This window comes from Podarcis raffonei, chromosome 8, assembly GCF_027172205.1.
Source record: "Podarcis raffonei isolate rPodRaf1 chromosome 8, rPodRaf1.pri, whole genome shotgun sequence".
NCBI classification, from domain to species: Eukaryota; Metazoa; Chordata; class Lepidosauria; order Squamata; family Lacertidae; genus Podarcis; species Podarcis raffonei.
This window is the reverse complement of record NC_070609.1, coordinates 31902571-31922332: the sequence shown is the minus strand read 5'-3', so window position 1 is coordinate 31922332 and position 19762 is coordinate 31902571. Positions and strand designations below refer to the sequence as shown.

Below are 19762 nucleotides of genomic sequence, written 5' to 3'. Positions count from 1 at the left end.
TTTTTGTGGCTCCTCCAGCTAGGAATGTACGGAACCTTCTGAAATTGATAGCAAGAAAATTCAATGGCATCTCTACTTTTGCCCCAAAAGGCTTTTCAAACTCCCAATGCAACCTTTGCTAACCTGGTGCCCTCCAGAGGTTTTGAGCCATAATCCTCATCAGCTGGCTAGTCAAAAGCATTGGGGGAGGGGGAACCAGGTTGGCAAAAGGTATGTGGCAAAAACCTAACAAAAGGAAATGTTTTGCTATTGAGATATCTTCATGTTTCCAGAACCCAGCTTTGTTCTTCCTCTCTCTTTCACTTGTGCTGTGATTCTCTTTTTTCTGTGCCACAGGGACCCCCGGGACCTCGAGGGCCACCAGGAAATGTTGGGGGAAAGGGGGAAAAGGTGAGCATTGGCATCTGGGTTGTATAATTTGCAGTGAGAATGGAGAAATGGCATCTAATAGCCTTCATGGCTGTGGTAGGTTCATCTTTAATTTCTTATTCATTACCAGTGAGCTGTTGCATTGAATGAATGATGAAACAGATAAAATATCAGTGCAGTGACATGTACACCTATTCCAAGGTGAACCTCAGTAGAAAACTGCTTTAATTCTGTGCTGTTCACAGCGCCATTTCACTGAGGATAGAATTACTGGTTTGCACCCTGCAGCAACGATCCCATTTTCCATTGCATTAATATAGGGGCGTGGGAGACACTGTGTTTGCAAAGTATACTTTATATCCCACAATAACTGTGCAAGATATTAGAAAACTCCAGCATAGATTGTGTTGGGCTTTAACTATGTTTTAGAGCAAATGACACCTCTTCCGCCATTATCAGAATGTTGTCAGCATGGATGTAACATTGCTCTTTTCCCTATAGGGCTCCCCAGGTCTTAAAGGTGCCATAGGACCCACTGGGCCTCCAGGTGCCAGTGTTACTGGCCCACCAGTAAGTGTCATTGCTTTGTAGCTCCGGAAATCTTACAACCAACCAGCACTTCGTGCTTTCTGACTCTTGTTGTCCTGGTATTTTCCTCCAGGGCCGAGAAGGCCAGCAGGGCCTCCCGGGAGTTCCTGGATCCGATGGTTCAAAGGTGGGCAAGCTGTGTGCTTTGAAAGAAGACTTATCTGAAAACTAAAATGATCCTGTCTAATCATCTGGCTGCACCAGGTTCTTAATTACCCGTGAACCACTCACTTCTGACAATCCCACTGCTGGCAAAAACCTGTGCTGGCCTTGAAAGCCTTAAAACAAAAGGAACTTGATAGGCCTGTCAGATGCATCCTGCCATGGCTGCTAGGTTTTCCATTTGTTCCATGTTTCTAGGGACAGGTCTGAGCAGTTTTTCATTTGTCTCACCACTTTCCCCAGGAAAAGCCTATGTTTGCTGCTGAATTGTAACAATCCACAGCAAAAACTGATTGACATTTGCTCAGTAGTAAACGGCAGGTTTTCCCAGGGAAAAGCATTGGGACAAGCAGAAATGTGTGGGTGAGCCCTCAGTGCCCTCTTTAATATTGAAGAGGGGCTTGAGCAACTAAAAATTCACTCATGCTGCTTCTCACCTTCTTGGATGCTCTGTGAAAAATTACCAGAGTGATGCCCCTGAGTCCTGCTGGCCCTTTGCCCGCCTCGAGGCCACAGCACTTGCCTGACCCCACTCTCTTTTGAAGCAGGCTCTGAAACGAAAGTGTTGAAAGCCTGAATTTTGAAGCTTTGGATCCAGCTTTGGCATGACTAATGTGTGGATGTTTCGTGTAAACACTTCATTTCCACCCCAAAATAAGACTGACTAAAGATGACTGAAGCGGCTGAGGGTCAAAGAGCGAAGCATGCAGCACAGAACATGCTTTCTCGTTTGCAAAGCAGAGATGATTGTTCACACCGTGGCGGTTTTGAAATCTGCAGTGCAAATGCTCAGCGCTGTTCTAACGACGAGCGGTGCCTCAAAGGCCAACATATGGCGCTGAAAAATAAATTGGATTTGGGGTGCGTACTCTTCTTTAATAACTCCCAATGTTAGCAAGAGAGATAAAGGGGGTTATTAATTATGCGCGCCTCTTTTGAGGGAAGACCTTCAATTATTCAATAGGAGCCACTGTGCGCAGCCCTCAAAGATCTGTTCCGTGGTCCTTGGTGTTCTCGAGTCGTTCCGATTGAATTCAGCATGTCACTCAGCTTGTTTATCAGTGCAGCAATGCTGTTATCATGTCGGGTGGAAGGTAAGGGTGGGCCATGCCACAGATGCTAGGGGCGGGGAGTATATAGTTCAGTGGTAGAGCATCTGCCTTGCATGAAGAATGTCCAAATTTCAATTCCCCATGGCATATCCAGGTGCGTCTGGGAGAGACTCCTTGCCTGAAACCTCAGAGAGCCACTACCAGTCAGTGCAGACGGTACTGAGGAAAATGGACTTCTGACTTTGTATAAGGCAGCTTCCCATATTCCTTCTCCACTCCTACACCACTGCCTGAGAAAGATTCCACAGCAGAGTTTGGACCTGAGATACTTCCAGTCTCAAAGCCTGGCACCATTCAAATGCACGTGTACACCCACCTATAGCCCCCTCTTCACCACTGCAAAGCTGTTTCCCAATCAGCTGGGCACTGGTGGGGCAGACTGCTGGGAGGGGAGGTTTAAACCTCCCTTCCCGGTGATTCTCTCTCTGCCCCTCAAGCTGATTGGAAAATGCTAAGCAGCAAAAAAAGAGAGAGGAGAATTGCTCCTTTGGGAGTCACAGCTTCAAGGCATGCCAGGCACCTTAAGGTAGTAGTTCCTGGTGGAACTGGCTTCCCTCACTTTTCTTAGTGGGAAAGGTGAGATGCAAGGAAAGACTTTGGGAACTGCTACTTCAAGGTACCCCAGGTGAGGAAAGCCTTTAGGAACTGGCACTCCAGGCATCTTGAGGAGGTGGATCCTGATGGAGCCAGCTTCTCTTACCATTTCAGATGGTCCTGGCAATGATCACCAAGTGCTTCAGAAGATTCCTAGGAAGAGCTGTAGGGAACACAGAGGAATTTGCTTGTTTGTTTTTACTTGAAGCCACTGCCACACAAAACAGGTAGGTAGCTGGCAGGCCAGTTGAAAAGGCTTCAGGAGCTAGTTCTGGCCCAGGGGCCACTGTTTACATCCCTCTTGTAATGTAAGGTAAGTCCACATGATTTCTGAGCAACAGAGGAGTTTTTTAAAGGTGGGCAAGGGATTAGTTAGCTCAGAGCTCAGAGGTTCCAGACAGTGGGACATCAGAAGGCATGAGTGGAGTGAAAGAAGCAGGCCAAAGAGAGCTGATCAAAGGAGCTTGCAGGTGTGCTTCTTTGCACATCTGAGAAGCAAATAGGACCATGTAATCACTCTGCACATGTGTGTGCATGTGTGCTATTGCCAGCAGCACGCTTCTCCAAATATTTGACTCTTCTTTCTCTTCCTTTCTTTTTCTCTAGGGTGAAAAGGGAGCCAGAGGAGAGAAGGTGGGTCAGCCTTCTTCTCCATCCCAAATTTTGCAACTCTTAAGTTCCTTTTGGTGTCTTTCCACACTGTCAGCATCTTATACAACAAACACCTGCTGTTTTGTCATGTGCTGCACACAATTCTCCCAGTTCTTATCTTTCTGGGGATGCAATGCACTGGCTGGGAGAAGCACGTTGCACCTTTGAGTAATATAAGGAGGAGCCAGAAACACCCTGCCATTCTGCCACTCCTTGTTCATATGGACCAGAAGTGTTACTCTGGGGATAACAACCCATGACTCTTGATTAAGTGTCCCATTCCAGAGCCCCTAAGAACATAAGAGGAGTCCTGCTGGTTGAAACCAAAGGCTTATCTATTCTTCTTCCACAGTGGCCAAGCAGATGCCTCTGGGAAGCCCACAAGCCATACATGAGCTGGGATAGCTCAGCCAGTAGAGCATGGGATTCTTACTTGCGGGGTTGTGGGTTTGAGCCCTACATTGGGCAAAATATCCCTGCATTGCAGGGGGTTGGACTAGATGACGCTTGTGGTCCCTTCCAACTCTACAAATTCCATTAGCACAGTAGCCTTCTCCAGTAGGAAAGGATCCCTGTGCTCCCACTCCTTGGTCCCCAAGTGTCTTTACCTCCTTACCCTCCTCACCTTTATCTTCTCAGGGAGATTCTGGTGAGTGCAGCTGCCAGCCCGGCCCTCGCGTGGACTCAAGCAACATTGGTCTTCCGGTAAGCGTCACTACATGCTGCTGCTGCCCCCAAGGCCTTGGGGATTCGCTGCCAGGCTGGATGATGGTTCAAGCCACCTGTGCTCCCCCATTCTCCGCTCAACGCCTTTGCTGCTCCGGAGGCTGGAACGCCCATGTCCTGCTTGGCCTTTGCTAAACGCTCTCCCCTTTTGGACCCGCAGGGTGCCCCAGGACTGTGGATCGGGACTTCCTGGCAGCCTCAGCCGGGCCCTCAGGTGTGTGGGTGTGTGTATGTGCATGCTTGCTCCTCTGTGCGTAGCGACCTTGGCTCCTTTCTCCCCATCGCCCGCCCCGTTGCTCTCTTAACATCTTCCTCTCTCTTTCTTTGTGGTGTTCACAGGGACCGCCAGGTGTTCCAGGCCCTCCAGGCCCACCAGGAGCTCCTGGGAGGCAGGTAAGTGGTAGGAGAGCCATATACTCCAGCATCTTGCAGACGAGAACAGGTATGCATTGTCAGTGCCAGCTCCTGTATTCTTTGTGGTGGTGGGGAGTGGATAAGGCACAGCATTAGTGGACTCAGTTAACCTGGAAGAGACAGGGCTTCCAAGCCCAGAATTCACTCCCACTCCCCCTGACTTCCTTGGTTGTGCAGTGCACAGGAAGAGCAGCAGCTCTGCTTAGATGGGGACCCAGTCCTGGTGCTGTGTGCTGTGCTAAGCAAATGAGTTGTGTTGTGGCTGTGAGCCAGTGTATTGCCCTCAGCAGTTCTCATCGCACCCTCATGGAAATGACACGGAATCCTAAAAAGCTTTGGGAAGGTGGAGAAGTCCGGCAAGAGTCCCAATGCCATGACCCTTTTCTTGCTGGGCCATCCCTGTGTTGGTTGATCAAGAGCAGGAGGCAGAAATTGCTTTCCAAAAGCAACACTATACCTGTTTGTTCTATATGTTGCCCTGGCAAAGGGGAGCCCTTGGTACCACTTGGATGGAGAACCAGTTCACAACATTTCCTTTCCTCCCCTCCCAGAACACAGACATCAGTGTGGGGTGATGAGCCTAGTTCCTCCACCCCAACTAAACATAATGGCAGAGGCTTGTTTTGACTTAAGACACATTGGTTGGTCACAGAACAGAGAACTGTGGCAACGTTCCACATGGAACATGTGCAACTGATGTATTCCCGTCTTATAGACCCTTTCATTCTAAAGGGCATCTAAATCTTAGCCATGCCTCCCCATCCCCTCTACACAACTGCTGGCTGCAAGAGCAAAAGGTGTGCCTTCTAGAGGTGGGGAGAATACCATGCAAGCATTATGAGTCCTGACCTAAGTTGCAGAAAATCACACCCACCCATGATACTTCTCCTAAGACTCCACACCCCCAGCCCTTATCTTTATCTTATCTTTCTTTAAGTCTTGTTTCATCTTCTTGGATGCTCACCAGATTTCTATGGGTTCCCCATTTATCTCTGAGATTCATCTTCTTGACTGCCACTGCTTCTGTCAGTGATACCCACAAGGGTGTTTTTCTTTCCAGAATATCTCCGTATCTCCTCCATACATTGTACATACAGGCTTCTTCTTATTACATGATTGAAGAAGGCCATATGTGTTTTTGCTTTGCCATGGGGGAGAAATTTGATTCAGTTCACATTTAAAAGTGGGTCTATCAAATTTGCATTTTCCAAAATAATAGGAGAACCAAAACAGCATGCAAAAGTGTGTTTATTAGGAGAAATTTGAAATGAAATGCTAAAAAAAAATTCATTAGCATTTTTTAAAGGAAATTGCTACAGAAATGTGGAGAACTGAATTTAAAGGCTCGTCCAGACTTTTGCTTGTCCCACTGCTCCCCCACCCCCAGGAAAGTCTACTCTCTAGCACTGAATCAGAGCAAACATCAATCAGGTTTTTCATGAATTGACATTTGCTCTGAATGAGTGCTAAAGAGCAGGTTTTCCCTGGGAAAGGAGTGGAAGAAGTGGAAAACTGCCTGCACCCATGCTTTCTAGGTATGGGATTGTGGAAGTGGGGATGAGCCCTAAGACTGGAAAAACCAGGAACTAAGAGAACTGAAATTGACAGGTTTTTCCATCCCTAGTGTGGATGAAGAGCCATGCTGGGGACATAGGGGAGCTCAAAGGGAAGAAACAGGGTTCATCACATCACTAGATCTCTCAGGTCAGAGAGAGGAATAGGGAAGTCCTGACTTGGTGGCGACAGTCACCAGCAGACTGTCAATGATTGGTTGTTACCCTGATGAAGAAGGTACATAGGAGGCTGCCAACCAATGGAGAGGCCAGTGTAGGAGCCAGTCAGGGCTTGAGGAATAGGTAAAGGAGTTGGAAAGACGCAGAGAGGGATGTTCTGGTGCTCGCTGAAAGGCGTGGAAGGCAGGTATCGTCGGTCCCAAGTTCTGGTGCTTTTGAGGTGCCAACGTCTTGCAGAAGAAGCCCTTTGAGATAGCAAAGATCACTTCAGGAGGCAACAGCTGGGAAGCACTCAAAATATTCAAAGTTTCTCCTTGCCTTTAGGGCATCCCAGGACACAATGGCTTGCCGGGACTGCCTGGGCCGGTGGGAGACTTGGTAGGTACAGGACTGCAGTGTCCGCCTTTTCCTGCCCTCGCTCAGGCCTGTGCTTAGTGCTACCCCCTTTTGCTCAGCTCTTCCCCAAGCCTCCTCCATCACCCCACCAAGGAGAAGTGCAGAAGAGGTGCAAACTAGAAGCTATGTTTTTATCAAAAGCAGCGACCAGGAGGCTGCTGGAGGGAATCTGTTAGGTGTTTATGCTGCTTTTGGCACCATTCCCTAGAAGCTCATGGCTCCGATAAAAAAGAAAAGGAAGATGGCTCTGTTTTATCAATGCAATTTTTTCCCTCTCCTCCTTTCCATCTCCCCATTGCAGGGACCACTGGCTGCTGAGAGCATGGCTGTCCTCAAGGTAAGGCAAAAAGGACCTCTGGCTGGCTTTTGCTCTGGTGTGAGCGACAGAATGTGAGACGGCAGCAAAAGCTGTCCTCTCAAGAAAAGGTTAGAAAATCACCTGCCCAAGGCGTTTCTGTGGTTGGATGGAGGGCTGGACTGCAGCAGTGATTCAGTAATCCATGGTCTGTGGGGCATTCTTCAGGTGATCCTAGAGACTGTGATACAATAATTTTTGATGTTTTAATTATTTATTGTATTTTTTATATTTTTTATTTTATGTCTTTATTTTATTTTGAGTGCCACCCTGGGCAACTTTTCCAAGGAAGGGTGGCATAATAACAATAACAACAGCAGCTGCAATGGCAACAACAATAATAATGGAAAATACCAGAATCACTTGCCACAGCAAATGGTGACAAACTCCAACAGAATTGTGCTGAGCGCACAGAGCAACAGGGAAAACGAGGCAATTATTAGGAAGGCGTTGTCACATTTGCAGATGCTCCATCTTACTGAGATGCTAGTCAGTGAAAGTGCTTCTGCAACAAACCCCAGTGCAGAAATGATACAGACTGTCCTGCCAGTATCCTTCTCACCAGAGCTGGCAGGATTCCTCCACTCCTCGTTACTTGTGCATCATTCACAATACAAATAGTACATCATTTAATACAAATGTTGACAATTAATGTTGGAAAGGCAGCAGGCAGTGCAGGAATATTCTGTTTCTCACCCTCTTTTTCTTCTTCCCTTGCCAGAACATTTGTGGAGACTGTGCTAACATACAAGCTTCTCAAGTCCCCGGCGCAACCAAAGGCGAAAAGGGTGACCAAGGCATGCCGGGAGCCCCTGGCATAGATAATTGTGCACGGGTGAGTAGCCAGTCAGGCTTTGGTCACATTCAGATTCCTGTAGCTAGGCTTGAAGAGCACTGTAAATCAGACTGTGAAATCAGTGACCTTGCAATAGCACGAGTCTATACCAGCTCATTCTGCCAAGATGATGTGACACATTTGTGCATTTTAGTAAGTGATGGGAAATGCTAAAAACTCAGGACACATGAACATTTGAGAGCCAGATTTTTTTTAAAAAAAATCATTATGTTTATTGATTATAAAACAATTCTGAAGGCATGAAACGCACATATATCCAATACAAACATTTCATCTCAGAATGTAATATACAAATGTGTAATATGGTTCACCATCAAAATAATTCTGCCAAATCTTTCACAACAAATCATTACAAGATCTGTCCATCCAAAGTTTCCACTTCTGTTATTTCTTTCCCAATAATTATATTGATCACTGCCCAGACTTTATTTTTCCATTATCTAACCACTAGAGTTTTTTTCCTTTTTTTTCTGTCTAATGGCAATTCTTAACATTTTGGGAGGTCAGTGATATATGTTAAATGTGATAAATTCAGGGTGGTTTGTTTGGGTTTTTTTTTACTGTTGGAGAGCTCAAATATCAGAAAGTGACTTTTTTCTCAATGTAATGAAATCCTTCCAACATTCCCATAATAAACCAGTAAATGTTGGCAAAGAGTGCAGGAGAGCCCCAAAATATGCTTGCAGAGGGAAATGCTTTCTGGTGCTATCTTGCTCAATCTCAACAAATCACAGAAATGCCTTTGGTCAACGTGCCAACATATAGTCCTATGTAGAGTCCCATTTTTATATACAGAAGGGGGTTGTGACTGTGGGGTCAAGTGGCCCCTCACATCCCCCCCCCACCACCTATGCTTTGGACTTCCTGTTTGCATGAGAGCTACTCAGATAGAGCTCACTGCATCAGTCATGGGATTCAGGTTGACATGTTAGGCTCCACCTGTAGGGGTCCCTATGGAAGTGATAGGCCCAACACAAGGACATTGGGCATGACGAGGAGTAGGGCAATCATACATATTTTGCCTTATTTGCCAGCACCTTTCCAGGCATGACCCAGAACTGACATAAGCAGCTCCAATAGCTGGGTTTTCTTGGATTACACCTATCAAATGCCACTCATGGTCCAAGACTGATGCCTTAGCATCCACTGAAATATTGCAAGGGGTTCTGGGATGCACTAATCAGGTCACTAATCAGGGATTGGCATCCCTTGAAAATATGGCTGCTCACGTGTTTCTGGCAAGTACTGAACTGTAATGGTAAGTCATACTGCAAACTCTGGATAAGAAATTAAATTTCTGCATCTCATCTGCTTTCAGTGCTTTGCTCTTTACCCCAGAGCAGAAGAGGCTCGGGTAAGTAAAACTCTTGGCTGAGTATCTATGGAGAGGGAATCATGGAAAAGATAAAAGCCTAAAATATGCTATGAGTTAATTAATCAATAGTACCTTTCTTCCACCCAGTGGTATGCAAAAAGTGTCATCATCAGAACATACTATTTGCACTAAGGGTTCTTCATCAGCCAAGTGAGGGGGACCAAGCTCTGTGTCCTCTTGATCATCATGTTCTCACTAGCAGTGCTGTACAGGTATATATATATGCCTGTAGCGAAATGCCAGTCTATACTGATACAATTTGAGACCCTTTTGCCCTATACTATCCTTGATCCAAGACACTTCACTCTTCAGCTCAAGTTGCTGAGACTTCAGGTTCAGCAAAGCTTAGGGGAAGCTTAGGGGATTCTGAAGATATGTGTATTTCACATCATTCCTTGATCTCCAAAGGTACCTTGAGTAGATTATTATGGTGAGCTAAAATCCGACGATAATTCCAGAAAGTCAGTTGTTGTGCCTTCCATGGGTGAAATACCTGGCAGAACCATGGCTTGGCATAAATGTGCAAGGATGCAGGTTCCTCTGAGGAGGAGATTGCAGCTACCCTTGCCCTCCATGGTTGTTTTGCTGCTAAGTCGTGGCCTGGACAGACCATGAGCTGTAGCTAAGAATAAACCTATGAAGAGAGCTTAACCACAAGCCCAGGTTTGGGTAATTCAGTGTGGTGCAGTAGCAAAAATAATTGCGTAGCAAGGTCCCAGACCCTCCCGGGAGGTTGGAATAAAGACACATGAAACAGTATTTTGGGTTAATGGGTGAAAAAGGCCACAGCTTTATTGGTTACAGAATGTAAGTGCTGTTGGCTTAGGCATTGGAAACCACACGACTATATCTGACTCCTGCCCATCCGCAGGAAGTCTTGGAAGGGTTAACCACCAGTAGGGGGAGTCCTGTTGATGCACATCAACTAGGAACTCCCCTAGGGTCACCGCTAGGGGTTGGGCCATGGCCCTAGCCCCCCATCTGGGGTTTCAGAAAGAAACCATGCCTCTCGGATTCCTTTAACGGAATACCCTTGAAAAGGGGGCAAGTCCTTGGCCACGGGCAGTTTAAATAGCCCGTGCCACGCCCCCAGACTGTCCAGATTGGTCGGCCAGGGATGACATGGCCGAGGACCCCCCCCCAATGGCACAGGGGCTATCCCGCTCCATGCGCGTGGATAGGGCTTGCTCCCAGCCTGCAAGGTCATTTCCCTGGGAACCGGAAATGGCTCTGTGGAGGAGAGAACCAGGCCAATGAAGGAAACTCATCCAGTTAACAAGCAGAATCTAAGGCAGTATTATTGTATCTGAATAGTATACAGTACAAATAATTAAGGGATGGGTGGAATCAATAAAAAGTACCTAACCACAAAAATATCTAAGCAAGCACACCAGACAAGATGGAGTGTCTCTCCTCTGGGCGCCAAGGGGAGGGCCTATCAAATAGCAAATGCAGCTTGGAACAGTGCGGTTGGGCAGTTTCAACTGGGTATTGGGTATTTTAACTGGGTATTGGGCAGTTTTAACTGGGTATTGGGGGAAATAAGAAATCACCATGGCCCTGTTCTGTGATCCTGTTCAGAATCAAGGACCTTTGCAACTTTATTTGTCTTTTTAAAAAAATGGTGGAGATGCAATGATATATTACCCACTTTAGAATGAGTCTAAATATAGAAGTATTTTGTCTGTAGTCAACAGTCCATGCAAATAGGCAGCCCAAAACAGCTGCTACACTGATTTAATCTTCTATGGGACTGTGGGTTCTGGAAAATGTAAGTTCCCTAGCCCAGTGCCAGTTCACTGATCTGTTCTGATGTGAATTCTGGCATTAAAGTTGGGTCTTGTTCCAAAGGGAAATGGATCCGAAAGTCTGAGTTGGCTCCTCCTTGAGGCTGCAACCCTATATGCACTTAGCCTGGAATAAGTCCCATTGAACTCAGTGGAACTTACTTCTGGGAGAACATGCCTAGGATTGAACTGTAAATTATGCAATCTTAGGTCTGGCAATGGCCAATTTTACTGCATGGTCATCATTGCTCAGTTTACTGAGATTTCTTTCTAGAAGCTGTTTTCTTGAAATTAGTCCAAATAGATGTTCATTGGTGGTGGGGTTGTGTGAAAATCCAGGACTATTGGACTGAAGCAACTAGCATAAACAGAGCTCATTCTCTTGACCTATGTCTTAAATATTTTTTTTCTGTTTGTCTATTTAAAAAAATCTGGAAGAGGACAAAGAGCACATCAGGAAATTTTGACCAGTTGAATCACAACTACCAGAACTGCAAACAGCAAAAGGTCTTGTGGCACCTTAAAGAATATCAAATTTAATTATGGCACAAGGTTTCATGGACCATGGGATTGAGCCACAATCCTGAACTGGTAAACATATATATCACATGACAGGGGAAGGAATGTGTAGGAGTGAATTCAGAGGGAAATGAAATGCAAGAACAACAAAGAGCGACAATTATCTGAAAGCAAAATAGTTACAGTGACTGATTAACAAGGTGGGACCACTGCCTTCTTAACTGGACAATGTAACAATTATGTTTTCAGGTAATTGCATCCTTTGTTACTTGTACTTTATTTCCCTCTGAACTCATTCCTGTGCTTTTTCACTCATTCATATTTGCATGTATATATGCTTGCCAGTTCAGGCTTACACTTAGTGCAATGGATGGAATGTGGTCTTCAAAAGCTATTTATTCATAATAAATTTGTTAGCTCTTAAAGTGCCATGTAACATTTTGTTGTTCTTCCTTCAACAGACCAGCATGGCTATCCTTCTGGCAATTGCAAGGATCACATTAGCTTGTAAACTGAAAGCTGCTGGAAGTCCTCCTCCAGTAGATGCCATTCTTTGTTTGGAAACTGCTGGCATCCTTTAACTGCGTAGAAAGGTTGGGATTGACTCAGTGCATCTTGTCTTCCCTTCCAGGGCGATAGTAGCAATGACCAAGATTGTGCTGGAGGTCCCGGCCATCCTGGAATCCCTGGATTACCTGGAGAGAGGGGGGAACAGGTAATGTCACCCCATTGTTGATGTTTTAATTATGTTTTTAGATATGCTGTAAGCCACCCAGAGTGGCTAGGGAAACCCAGCCAGATGGGTGGGGTATAAATAAATTGTTGTTGTTGTTGTTGTTGTTGTTGTTGTTGTTGTTATGACATCAAGGAGCCACAATGCTGCCACAATATCTTGAGTTTAGGAATTACAATTTTCTCTTTGCTTCTCCTTCTGTGCAGGGCCCAGCAGGCCCAAGAGGACCTCCTGGACCAATTGTGAGTACATCAGCTTCTGCTTTTTTGTTTCCATTTGCAATAAAGATTTTTAGCTGCCCTTCTGGTGCCTGTGCACCATTCACAATTTGCAACAATTTAAAATCACAATGCAAATGCTTTTGTTTTCTCCCTCAAGCCTTTGACCCTTGCAGCATCCGTTTCACCACAAGCTGAAACCTGTCCAAAGAGCCAGGGAGAGAAAATGCATTTAAATATAACCTTCCTCTTTTGTGCCTGGTCCATGGTGTATATTTGGTCTTTTACATCCAGGCTGTGAGCAGCTGCTCATTGTGTTTAATACAAGTTCCGACCAAAAGGGCTCAAATTGCACTGGGGAGAAGGAAGGGATAGGCAGGTCTCTGTACTCCAAGGTAGCCTTGCTTTTGGGGAATACGGCGATGGATTCATTTGGAAAGGTGAGTCCATCACACTGGTGCTGCGATGGGAGAAATTAAGTCCTGCTTGTGTCAGGAAAGCCCTGTCCATTGAAGCCAAATCTCTGCTTTCGGTTTCCTCTATCTTCACCCACCTTCCCTAGCCTAGCCAATGTGATTGCCAAGGTATGATTTCACTGTTTCTTCCCATAGGGCCCCCCAGGTTTTCCTGGAACGCCTGGCGCACCTGGATTACCTGTAAGAACCCAGTATAGCACGTGCTCTGTGCAGTCCTTTGTCGCCGCCGCTTGTTTGGCTTCTCACCCCTCCTCCTCTTCCCTCCTATTCCAGGCTCTGTATCTAATAGCACAGCCAACCTCCCATGCACACTTGGTCACATGATCTAACCCCCGCCCCCATATAGTCAAGTTGCCTGATAAAGGCCCATCTTCTGTAGATGTGGATCAGCAGGACTGGAAGGCTCTCCAACCTTTTGGCAACATGGGAATCATCTAATCTGGGATTCATCCTAGCCTCCAAACTGGTTAATCAGGGTCATTCTGTGGTCTTCCCTCAGCCCCATACAAGCATATTCTAAAACCTTCCAGAGTCCTGGCTGTGAAGGGACATCTTCACCTCTGCCAAATGCTGAGAAACCTTGACAGATCTAGTCACATTTCTGCCCACAAAGATTACGCATAGAATGTATTCCCACGGTTAACTTTTCTCTCAGTGCATAGCTTGTCCAACAATTGTTGGCTGCTCATTGTGAGTTGAATCCCTTCAGATGAAGTGGTTCCACTTGACTGTGAACCCATGGCGGATAAACGCTGGGAAAATGTCAAGGAACAAGAAAGGAGATTCCAACTGAACATACGCAAAAACTTCCTGACAGTAAGAGCTGTTCAACAGTGGAATGGTCTCCCTCAGGAGGTTGTGGACTCTCCTTCCTTGGAGGTTTTTAAGCAGAGGTTGGATGGCCATCTGTCATGGATGCTTTTGCTGAGATTCCTGCATCACAGGTGGTTGGGCTAGATGACTCTTGGGTCCCTTCCAACTCTAAGATTCTATGATTCCACTCCAAAATGAAACCGCCTTCCTTCTGTGTCATGTATGCAAATTGTGTTTCTGGTTCTCGAAATCCTCATTCCACCCTCACCTGACCACCACCATCACCATTGTTAATTCCTTAATCTCATCCCTCAGCACCTCATCCCACTAATGGCACTGTAACTCCCACAGTCTGTGTGATTAATTGCTATGCGGCGTGGCCCTGTGCTGGTGTCAACAATGTGTCCAGTGAAAACCATCACTGCCCAGCACCGCCATGTAACCCGAACTAACCCCACATTGTTAGCAGCACCAGGGGAGCCTCCCCACTCTTGTGGGTCACATGACAATGAATAGAGAAGTCATTCTCATATTTCATGTTGTGTAGCTCTGTCAGTTAGATACAACACCCAGTTAAGGGCTGCTTGTGACACAGTGCCTTCTGAATAAAAGGTAACTGCTGGAGTGACTCCCATTGACCAGATAAATGAGCTGATGAGTTGTATGTACAGCCAGCTGCTGCTCCTGACAATTATGTAAACTGAAAATGATACTCCATTTGCTAAATATTCCACTGAAAGTTGCTAGCAAGGATGGATGAATGAGTTGTAATCTGTGGAGAATTCTGCCTGCGTCTTGGGATTTCTGTTCAGAAGTGAAGCCCAGGTTTACTCCGTTCACTTTCAGTCTCTCCAGATCTTAAATGGAATAGGATGGACTCCGGCTGAAACCCTTCTCTCCCCAGTGGCTTATAAGGGAAATAGTAACCCCTCCATCCCACAGTCGTAGTCAGGAGGTGCCCATGTTTTCTCATGCATTTTCCTATCACTTTCCTTATTGCAAAAGGTCTGGCCTTTGAGGGAAGCAGGTTTGTTGCACAAGAGCTCCAAATTTACTTAGATTGCAAAACCTGAATTTGCTAGTGTGTGGTCGAATCCCTCCTCAAAGCAGAAACAGTCTAGAAGTGCCCTAGAACACATCCACTGACTGGAGTTATTTCCATAGGCTCAAAATGAATTTCCTAATAAATGATCTCCTGTGCCATTTGGGGTTTTCCTCTTTTTTGTGCGCAGGCTTTCTGTGTTGGGCTACTTCTTATGCTGGGGCTGCAAAAATGGACCCACCTTTCATCCTGTCTTACAGTTCACTTCCTTGGTTGCTTTGAGAGACTGCTTCTTCCTGTGTCTTGGGCATCATGTGTGGTGATGGTTGCCCACTGCTAGTGGTGGAGGGAGCACAGCAGAAGGAAGACTTAGATAGTTACATAGTGGAGGGACAAGGTGGGGGCCTGGTTTTCTTCACCCACTTTTTTTTTCTTTGGGGGGGTGCAGCTGTTAAAGAAGATTATCTGAATGACGTTAGATATCCAAAATATTTAGAATGAGAGCACCACAAAAAATAGAAGGCAAATTTCCTGCAAGCAACTACTTGTAAGAATTCTGGCAAGACTCTCATAAGGAATGGGGGAACAATCCCCCCACACACACTGTTCAATTTTTGGGCACAATTCAACAAAAGTTAATCAGTATCCACTGGGATTTAATTCATCACACAAATATCAACCTAATCCCATGCTTGCTTACACAAAAGTAACCTCACTGAGTTCATTGAGATTCAGGACTAAAGCATAGGGTTGCAAACTAAGATAGATTTCGTTTTTACCCCAATGGAATTTAGTCAAAACAACTTGGGCTGGATTGTGTCCTCCTCCTGAACCTATTGGATGATACCATGGTTGGAGACTGGGATTGGATTTGAGCAGATTTTTGTAGCTCTTGCAGAGGTAGTTTTAGAAAGCACAAAAGAACAATGGGATAAGATGAAGATACGTACTGATTTCTCTAGAATCCTAAAAATGGCAATGCTGGAAATGTGACATGTCAACCAAACTGTTGCTGGGAATCGCAGGTGGGGAGGATGCTATTGCACTCACATTTAGCTTGCCGGTTTCTCACAGGCATCTGGTTGGCTACCATGCAAACAGAATGCTGTACCTGATGGACCATTAGCCCGTCCCAGCAGGCTCTTTTTGCATGTTTATGTTATTAAAGCTTCTCCAGCTGTTTTACTGTGCAACACACGCTACTGTGCACATTCACCAAATTGTCCAAGATGCCTTTTGCAGAGCACAAAGAAATCCAATCAGTTGACTCTTTTGCCATGATATCATTCTGGAAGGATTTTTTTGTGGGAAGGGTTGGGGATGTACATAGTACTTTCCCTTTGAAAGAGTATCAAGGTAAGCGCCGTCACTTGGACTTGAAGGTAGGTGTGTGTGTGTTCATGTTTGTGTATGAAAATTCTGTCATATAGATAACACACAGATCATGCAGCAAGGTTTCTCCCTGACTGGCCCTTTTCTAGACCAGCATCTTCCGATGTGGGAAGAAATACTGTTATAAGCACTGCCATTCCAAAACTTTGTTCAATGCATTATCAATAATATCTTATTGGTCCAATTTCTTAAAAGAAGAGTCACCTGTGGAGAACTGAATGCCAAAAAATCTTAACAAGAGGTACAGCTTTCCAAGCAACAGTAGCCAGATGAAGGTGGTATCTGATTGCCTCAAGGCCACTCAATACTTGTGTCACCGGGCTCTCATTTCTGCAATCCATTCTCCATTCACCCCCACCCTGCTATATGGCTTAGAGCACCCTCCCACCCACCCACACCAAATGCAATTAGATGAAAAGGGGACAGAAAATGTGAAACACCCCTTTTTTGTATTTCTTCCCAAAGGGTCTCCAGGGTGAACGTGGATCACCTGGCCCCCCTGGATCCAAGGGAGAATCGGTGAGTAATGGGTCCTGCTTCTAAACTCCAGAAGAGCTACAAAACATGCAAGGGGCTTGTCGATCTAGACTAGCCCTCCCTCACCAACCTAGTGCCCTTCACATTATTTTGACTACAAGTCCCATCAGCCCCAGTCAGCATGGCCGTAGTAGTCCAAAACATCTGGTGAAGGTCTAGAGCACCTTTCAACTAGATGTCTTAGAGGGATAGATGCTGTTAACCCTAGTTGAGATCCTCTTTGTGTGATCATGGGATCTGAGTGGCTGAAGCAAATAGTAGCAGCTGGTTTCAGCAGGAAAGTGAGTTACTAAGACAACCAAAGACATTTTTAGTGTGTATGATGGACAATCCAATATTTTGATGACTTTTTTCTCTCAATGAATGGAACCAAAAATCTGTTATCTAAGGTGATGCCCTCTAGATAGATTGTCTAGATCTGGAGAGATTTTCTTGACACTTACCCAAGACCAGCATTTTACCTTCTTCAGTAATAATTTTTAATAACAACCATCTTTTGGGTAACTTACAATTATTAATGAAGATTAGAGGATGCATTCATTTCTGACTTTTTAACATTCAGCCAGGCTTTTTGGAATGGAGTTTGCAACACGACAACAATGATCAGGATCACTGTGCCAGACAAACTGCATGGAAGCAGTTTGTCTGGCACAGTGATGGTTGTCTGAGACCACAAGACTATTGTGTGTTGATGCTTTTCCAACATCCTTTTCCACAGGGTCCCCCAGGTCAGCCTGGATATCCTGGCTCAATGGGTCCTCCTGGACTACCTGTAAGTATGGCATGCAAAGGGAAGGATGGAATGGCAAATAAGGCAGGCAGAGAAAAGGTGGAGGGAGGATGGGAAAGGTTTGGCTCCCTTGCTGGGTGGGGAGGGCCTCAGGTGTGCCGCCACACAAAATCTATTTTGGTGGTGCAGGAAAAAACAGATATAACAGGTCAGCCAGGCCCACACGTCACAAAGCAGGAGTCTGCAGGAGAGCTGAAATGCCTCAGGCAAAACAGACTCAAGCACATTGTATTTAGTCAGTTTTTGCTATCCAAAATTCACTTATATATTCTTTTTGCTTTTGAATAATTTTACAGCATACCCTGCTGAGGACCCTCTTGGATTTTTAAAGATTTAAGGTGTAAATTATCAAACTTGTCAAGTTAATATTTAATGTTCTCCATAGTAAAAATTCCCATGTTTGTTTTGTTTTAATTCAGAATTTGAAAATTCAAAATGTAAGGTTTAAAGTTCTGAACGTAATGGGGGGGGAGGGAAAAAATCACTGGAAAAGTTGACTGCCCTGCTCAATTAATCCAGTATCATGTGATGACAAGTCTTTTCCTTTCTCCTTACCTACCTAACCTACTACCAGGGTGCTAAAGGAGAACGAGGATACGTGGGGTCATCTGGAGAGAAAGGAGAATCGGTAAGCGCCTGTCTTCTCCTGCCTGAACATGCCTGCATGATCCTCAGAGGCCCTTCCTTGAGGTGGATAATGACTGGAGGGTGAGCCTTTTCAGTTGGGGCACTGCGCTCTGACATGCTCACCAATGAGGCTTGCTTTGGTACCTACGCTTACATCCTTCTTGAACTTGGCAAATATCTTCCCCAACATGGCCTCATTCCCTGGATTGTTACAGTATAAATGTCTCCTCTGTCTTCCCTTTGTTTCTTTAGGGTCCTCCAGGCTTGGATGGTCCTGCAGGGCCCCCTGGACCAGCGGTAAGCTCACAGCTGAGTTGTATGTATGCTCTGAAATAGCCAATCAAACCTTTATCGGTGGGCACCTGGTGCCACATACAGTGAGCCTGGACTTTTGCCAGCAAATGGTCAAATTGGACCACATTAGAAAGAATTGTTGCTAATTAAATTTCAGTGGCACCTTGTGAAAGACCAAATTTCGCCATCTCCCCAACCTTTCACCTTTTGATCTATTTACTACATCAGTTGTTCCCAGTTGGTGGTCCGTGGGGGGGTCAGTGACACCATTCACAGAACAAAAGCTTCCATAGAGATAACAATATTTTCAAAAGTAAGAATTGGGTTTAAAAAACAAGGAGTCCTCAGTACTTAGCTAATTGGGAACCACTGCATCGTGTTATAGTTACAATGCCCTGCGTTGACCAGAACCGATCATGCTGCCCTAAATCTGCCTCTGCTGAAGAGGCACAACCCAGACACAGGTTTAGCCATCCCAGCAAGAACTAGGTCAGCAATAGGTTTGTTGCAGGGAGCTCCTTGAAAAGAGTGTGTCCCCCTCACCTTTGTGCTCTCTGTACATCAGGGTCCAAGAGGAGAACGAGGACTGCCGGGCAGTGCAGGAGAAAAAGGTGATCAGGTGAGGTGTTCCTGTATTCGGATTCTTCTAGTTTAGTAGTGGCTAAGGTATTTGGCAAGTGGGCCACAGGTCAAGCCCAGTGTGCCTCCTTGCTATACTCTAGCACACTATGCTTTCTTCTTCTTCTTTCTCTGGTGATCACTCAAAGCCGAGTAAGATTGTCTTCCATGAACACACAGTCTTAACAGTGAGTCCTTAAGTGACTGTGGAGGCCAATTCTGGATCCACATGTCCTTCCACAGTGGGGACATAAGTTTCCGGGTGGGAGTTGATCTCGATGAGGGTTTGTCAAACGTGCCTTCCTCTTAGCTCATTTCTCCTTTCCGCTCTGAGTTTGTGCTTCTTCAAAGCCCATGACACCTTTGGTAAAAGCGGTTCTCCAGTTGGAGCACTCGCAGGCCAGTGTTTCCTAGTTATCAGTGCTTATACTACACCTCTTTTGTTGTCTACCAGTATTTCACTTTCCATTCTTGAGTTCGGAATAGAGTAGATGCTTTGGAAGATGACAATCTTCCAAACAACATGACCAGTCCAACAAAGTTGATGTTGAAGAATCATTGCTTTGACACTGATAATCTTTGTTT

At 45.5% G+C, this 19762-nt stretch overlaps 1 protein-coding gene across 4 annotated transcripts in view; it reads left to right on the top strand.

Moving 5' to 3' along the window:
• COL16A1 (collagen type XVI alpha 1 chain) overlaps window positions 1–19762 on the top strand; it is a 125514-nt gene that overhangs the window by 85032 nt on the left and 20720 nt on the right. For 2 of the 4 annotated variants that reach the window (XM_053398952.1, XM_053398949.1), the window contains 19 exons: window positions 337–390; window positions 871–939; window positions 1031–1084; window positions 3432–3458; window positions 4116–4181; window positions 4363–4416; window positions 4542–4595; window positions 6674–6727; window positions 7047–7082; window positions 7822–7935; window positions 9275–9310; window positions 12269–12352; window positions 12577–12612; window positions 13200–13244; window positions 16777–16830; window positions 17567–17620; window positions 18213–18266; window positions 18518–18562; window positions 19125–19178. In XM_053398952.1, coding sequence (XP_053254927.1) covers window positions 337–390; window positions 871–939; window positions 1031–1084; window positions 3432–3458; window positions 4116–4181; window positions 4363–4416; window positions 4542–4595; window positions 6674–6727; window positions 7047–7082; window positions 7822–7935; window positions 9275–9310; window positions 12269–12352; window positions 12577–12612; window positions 13200–13244; window positions 16777–16830; window positions 17567–17620; window positions 18213–18266; window positions 18518–18562; window positions 19125–19178 — 1044 coding nt within the window. The remainder of the gene's footprint in view (window positions 1–336; window positions 391–870; window positions 940–1030; window positions 1085–3431; window positions 3459–4115; window positions 4182–4362; window positions 4417–4541; window positions 4596–6673; window positions 6728–7046; window positions 7083–7821; window positions 7936–9274; window positions 9311–12268; window positions 12353–12576; window positions 12613–13199; window positions 13245–16776; window positions 16831–17566; window positions 17621–18212; window positions 18267–18517; window positions 18563–19124; window positions 19179–19762) is intronic. The other 2 variants (XM_053398951.1, XM_053398950.1) reach the window with 2 other exon arrangements.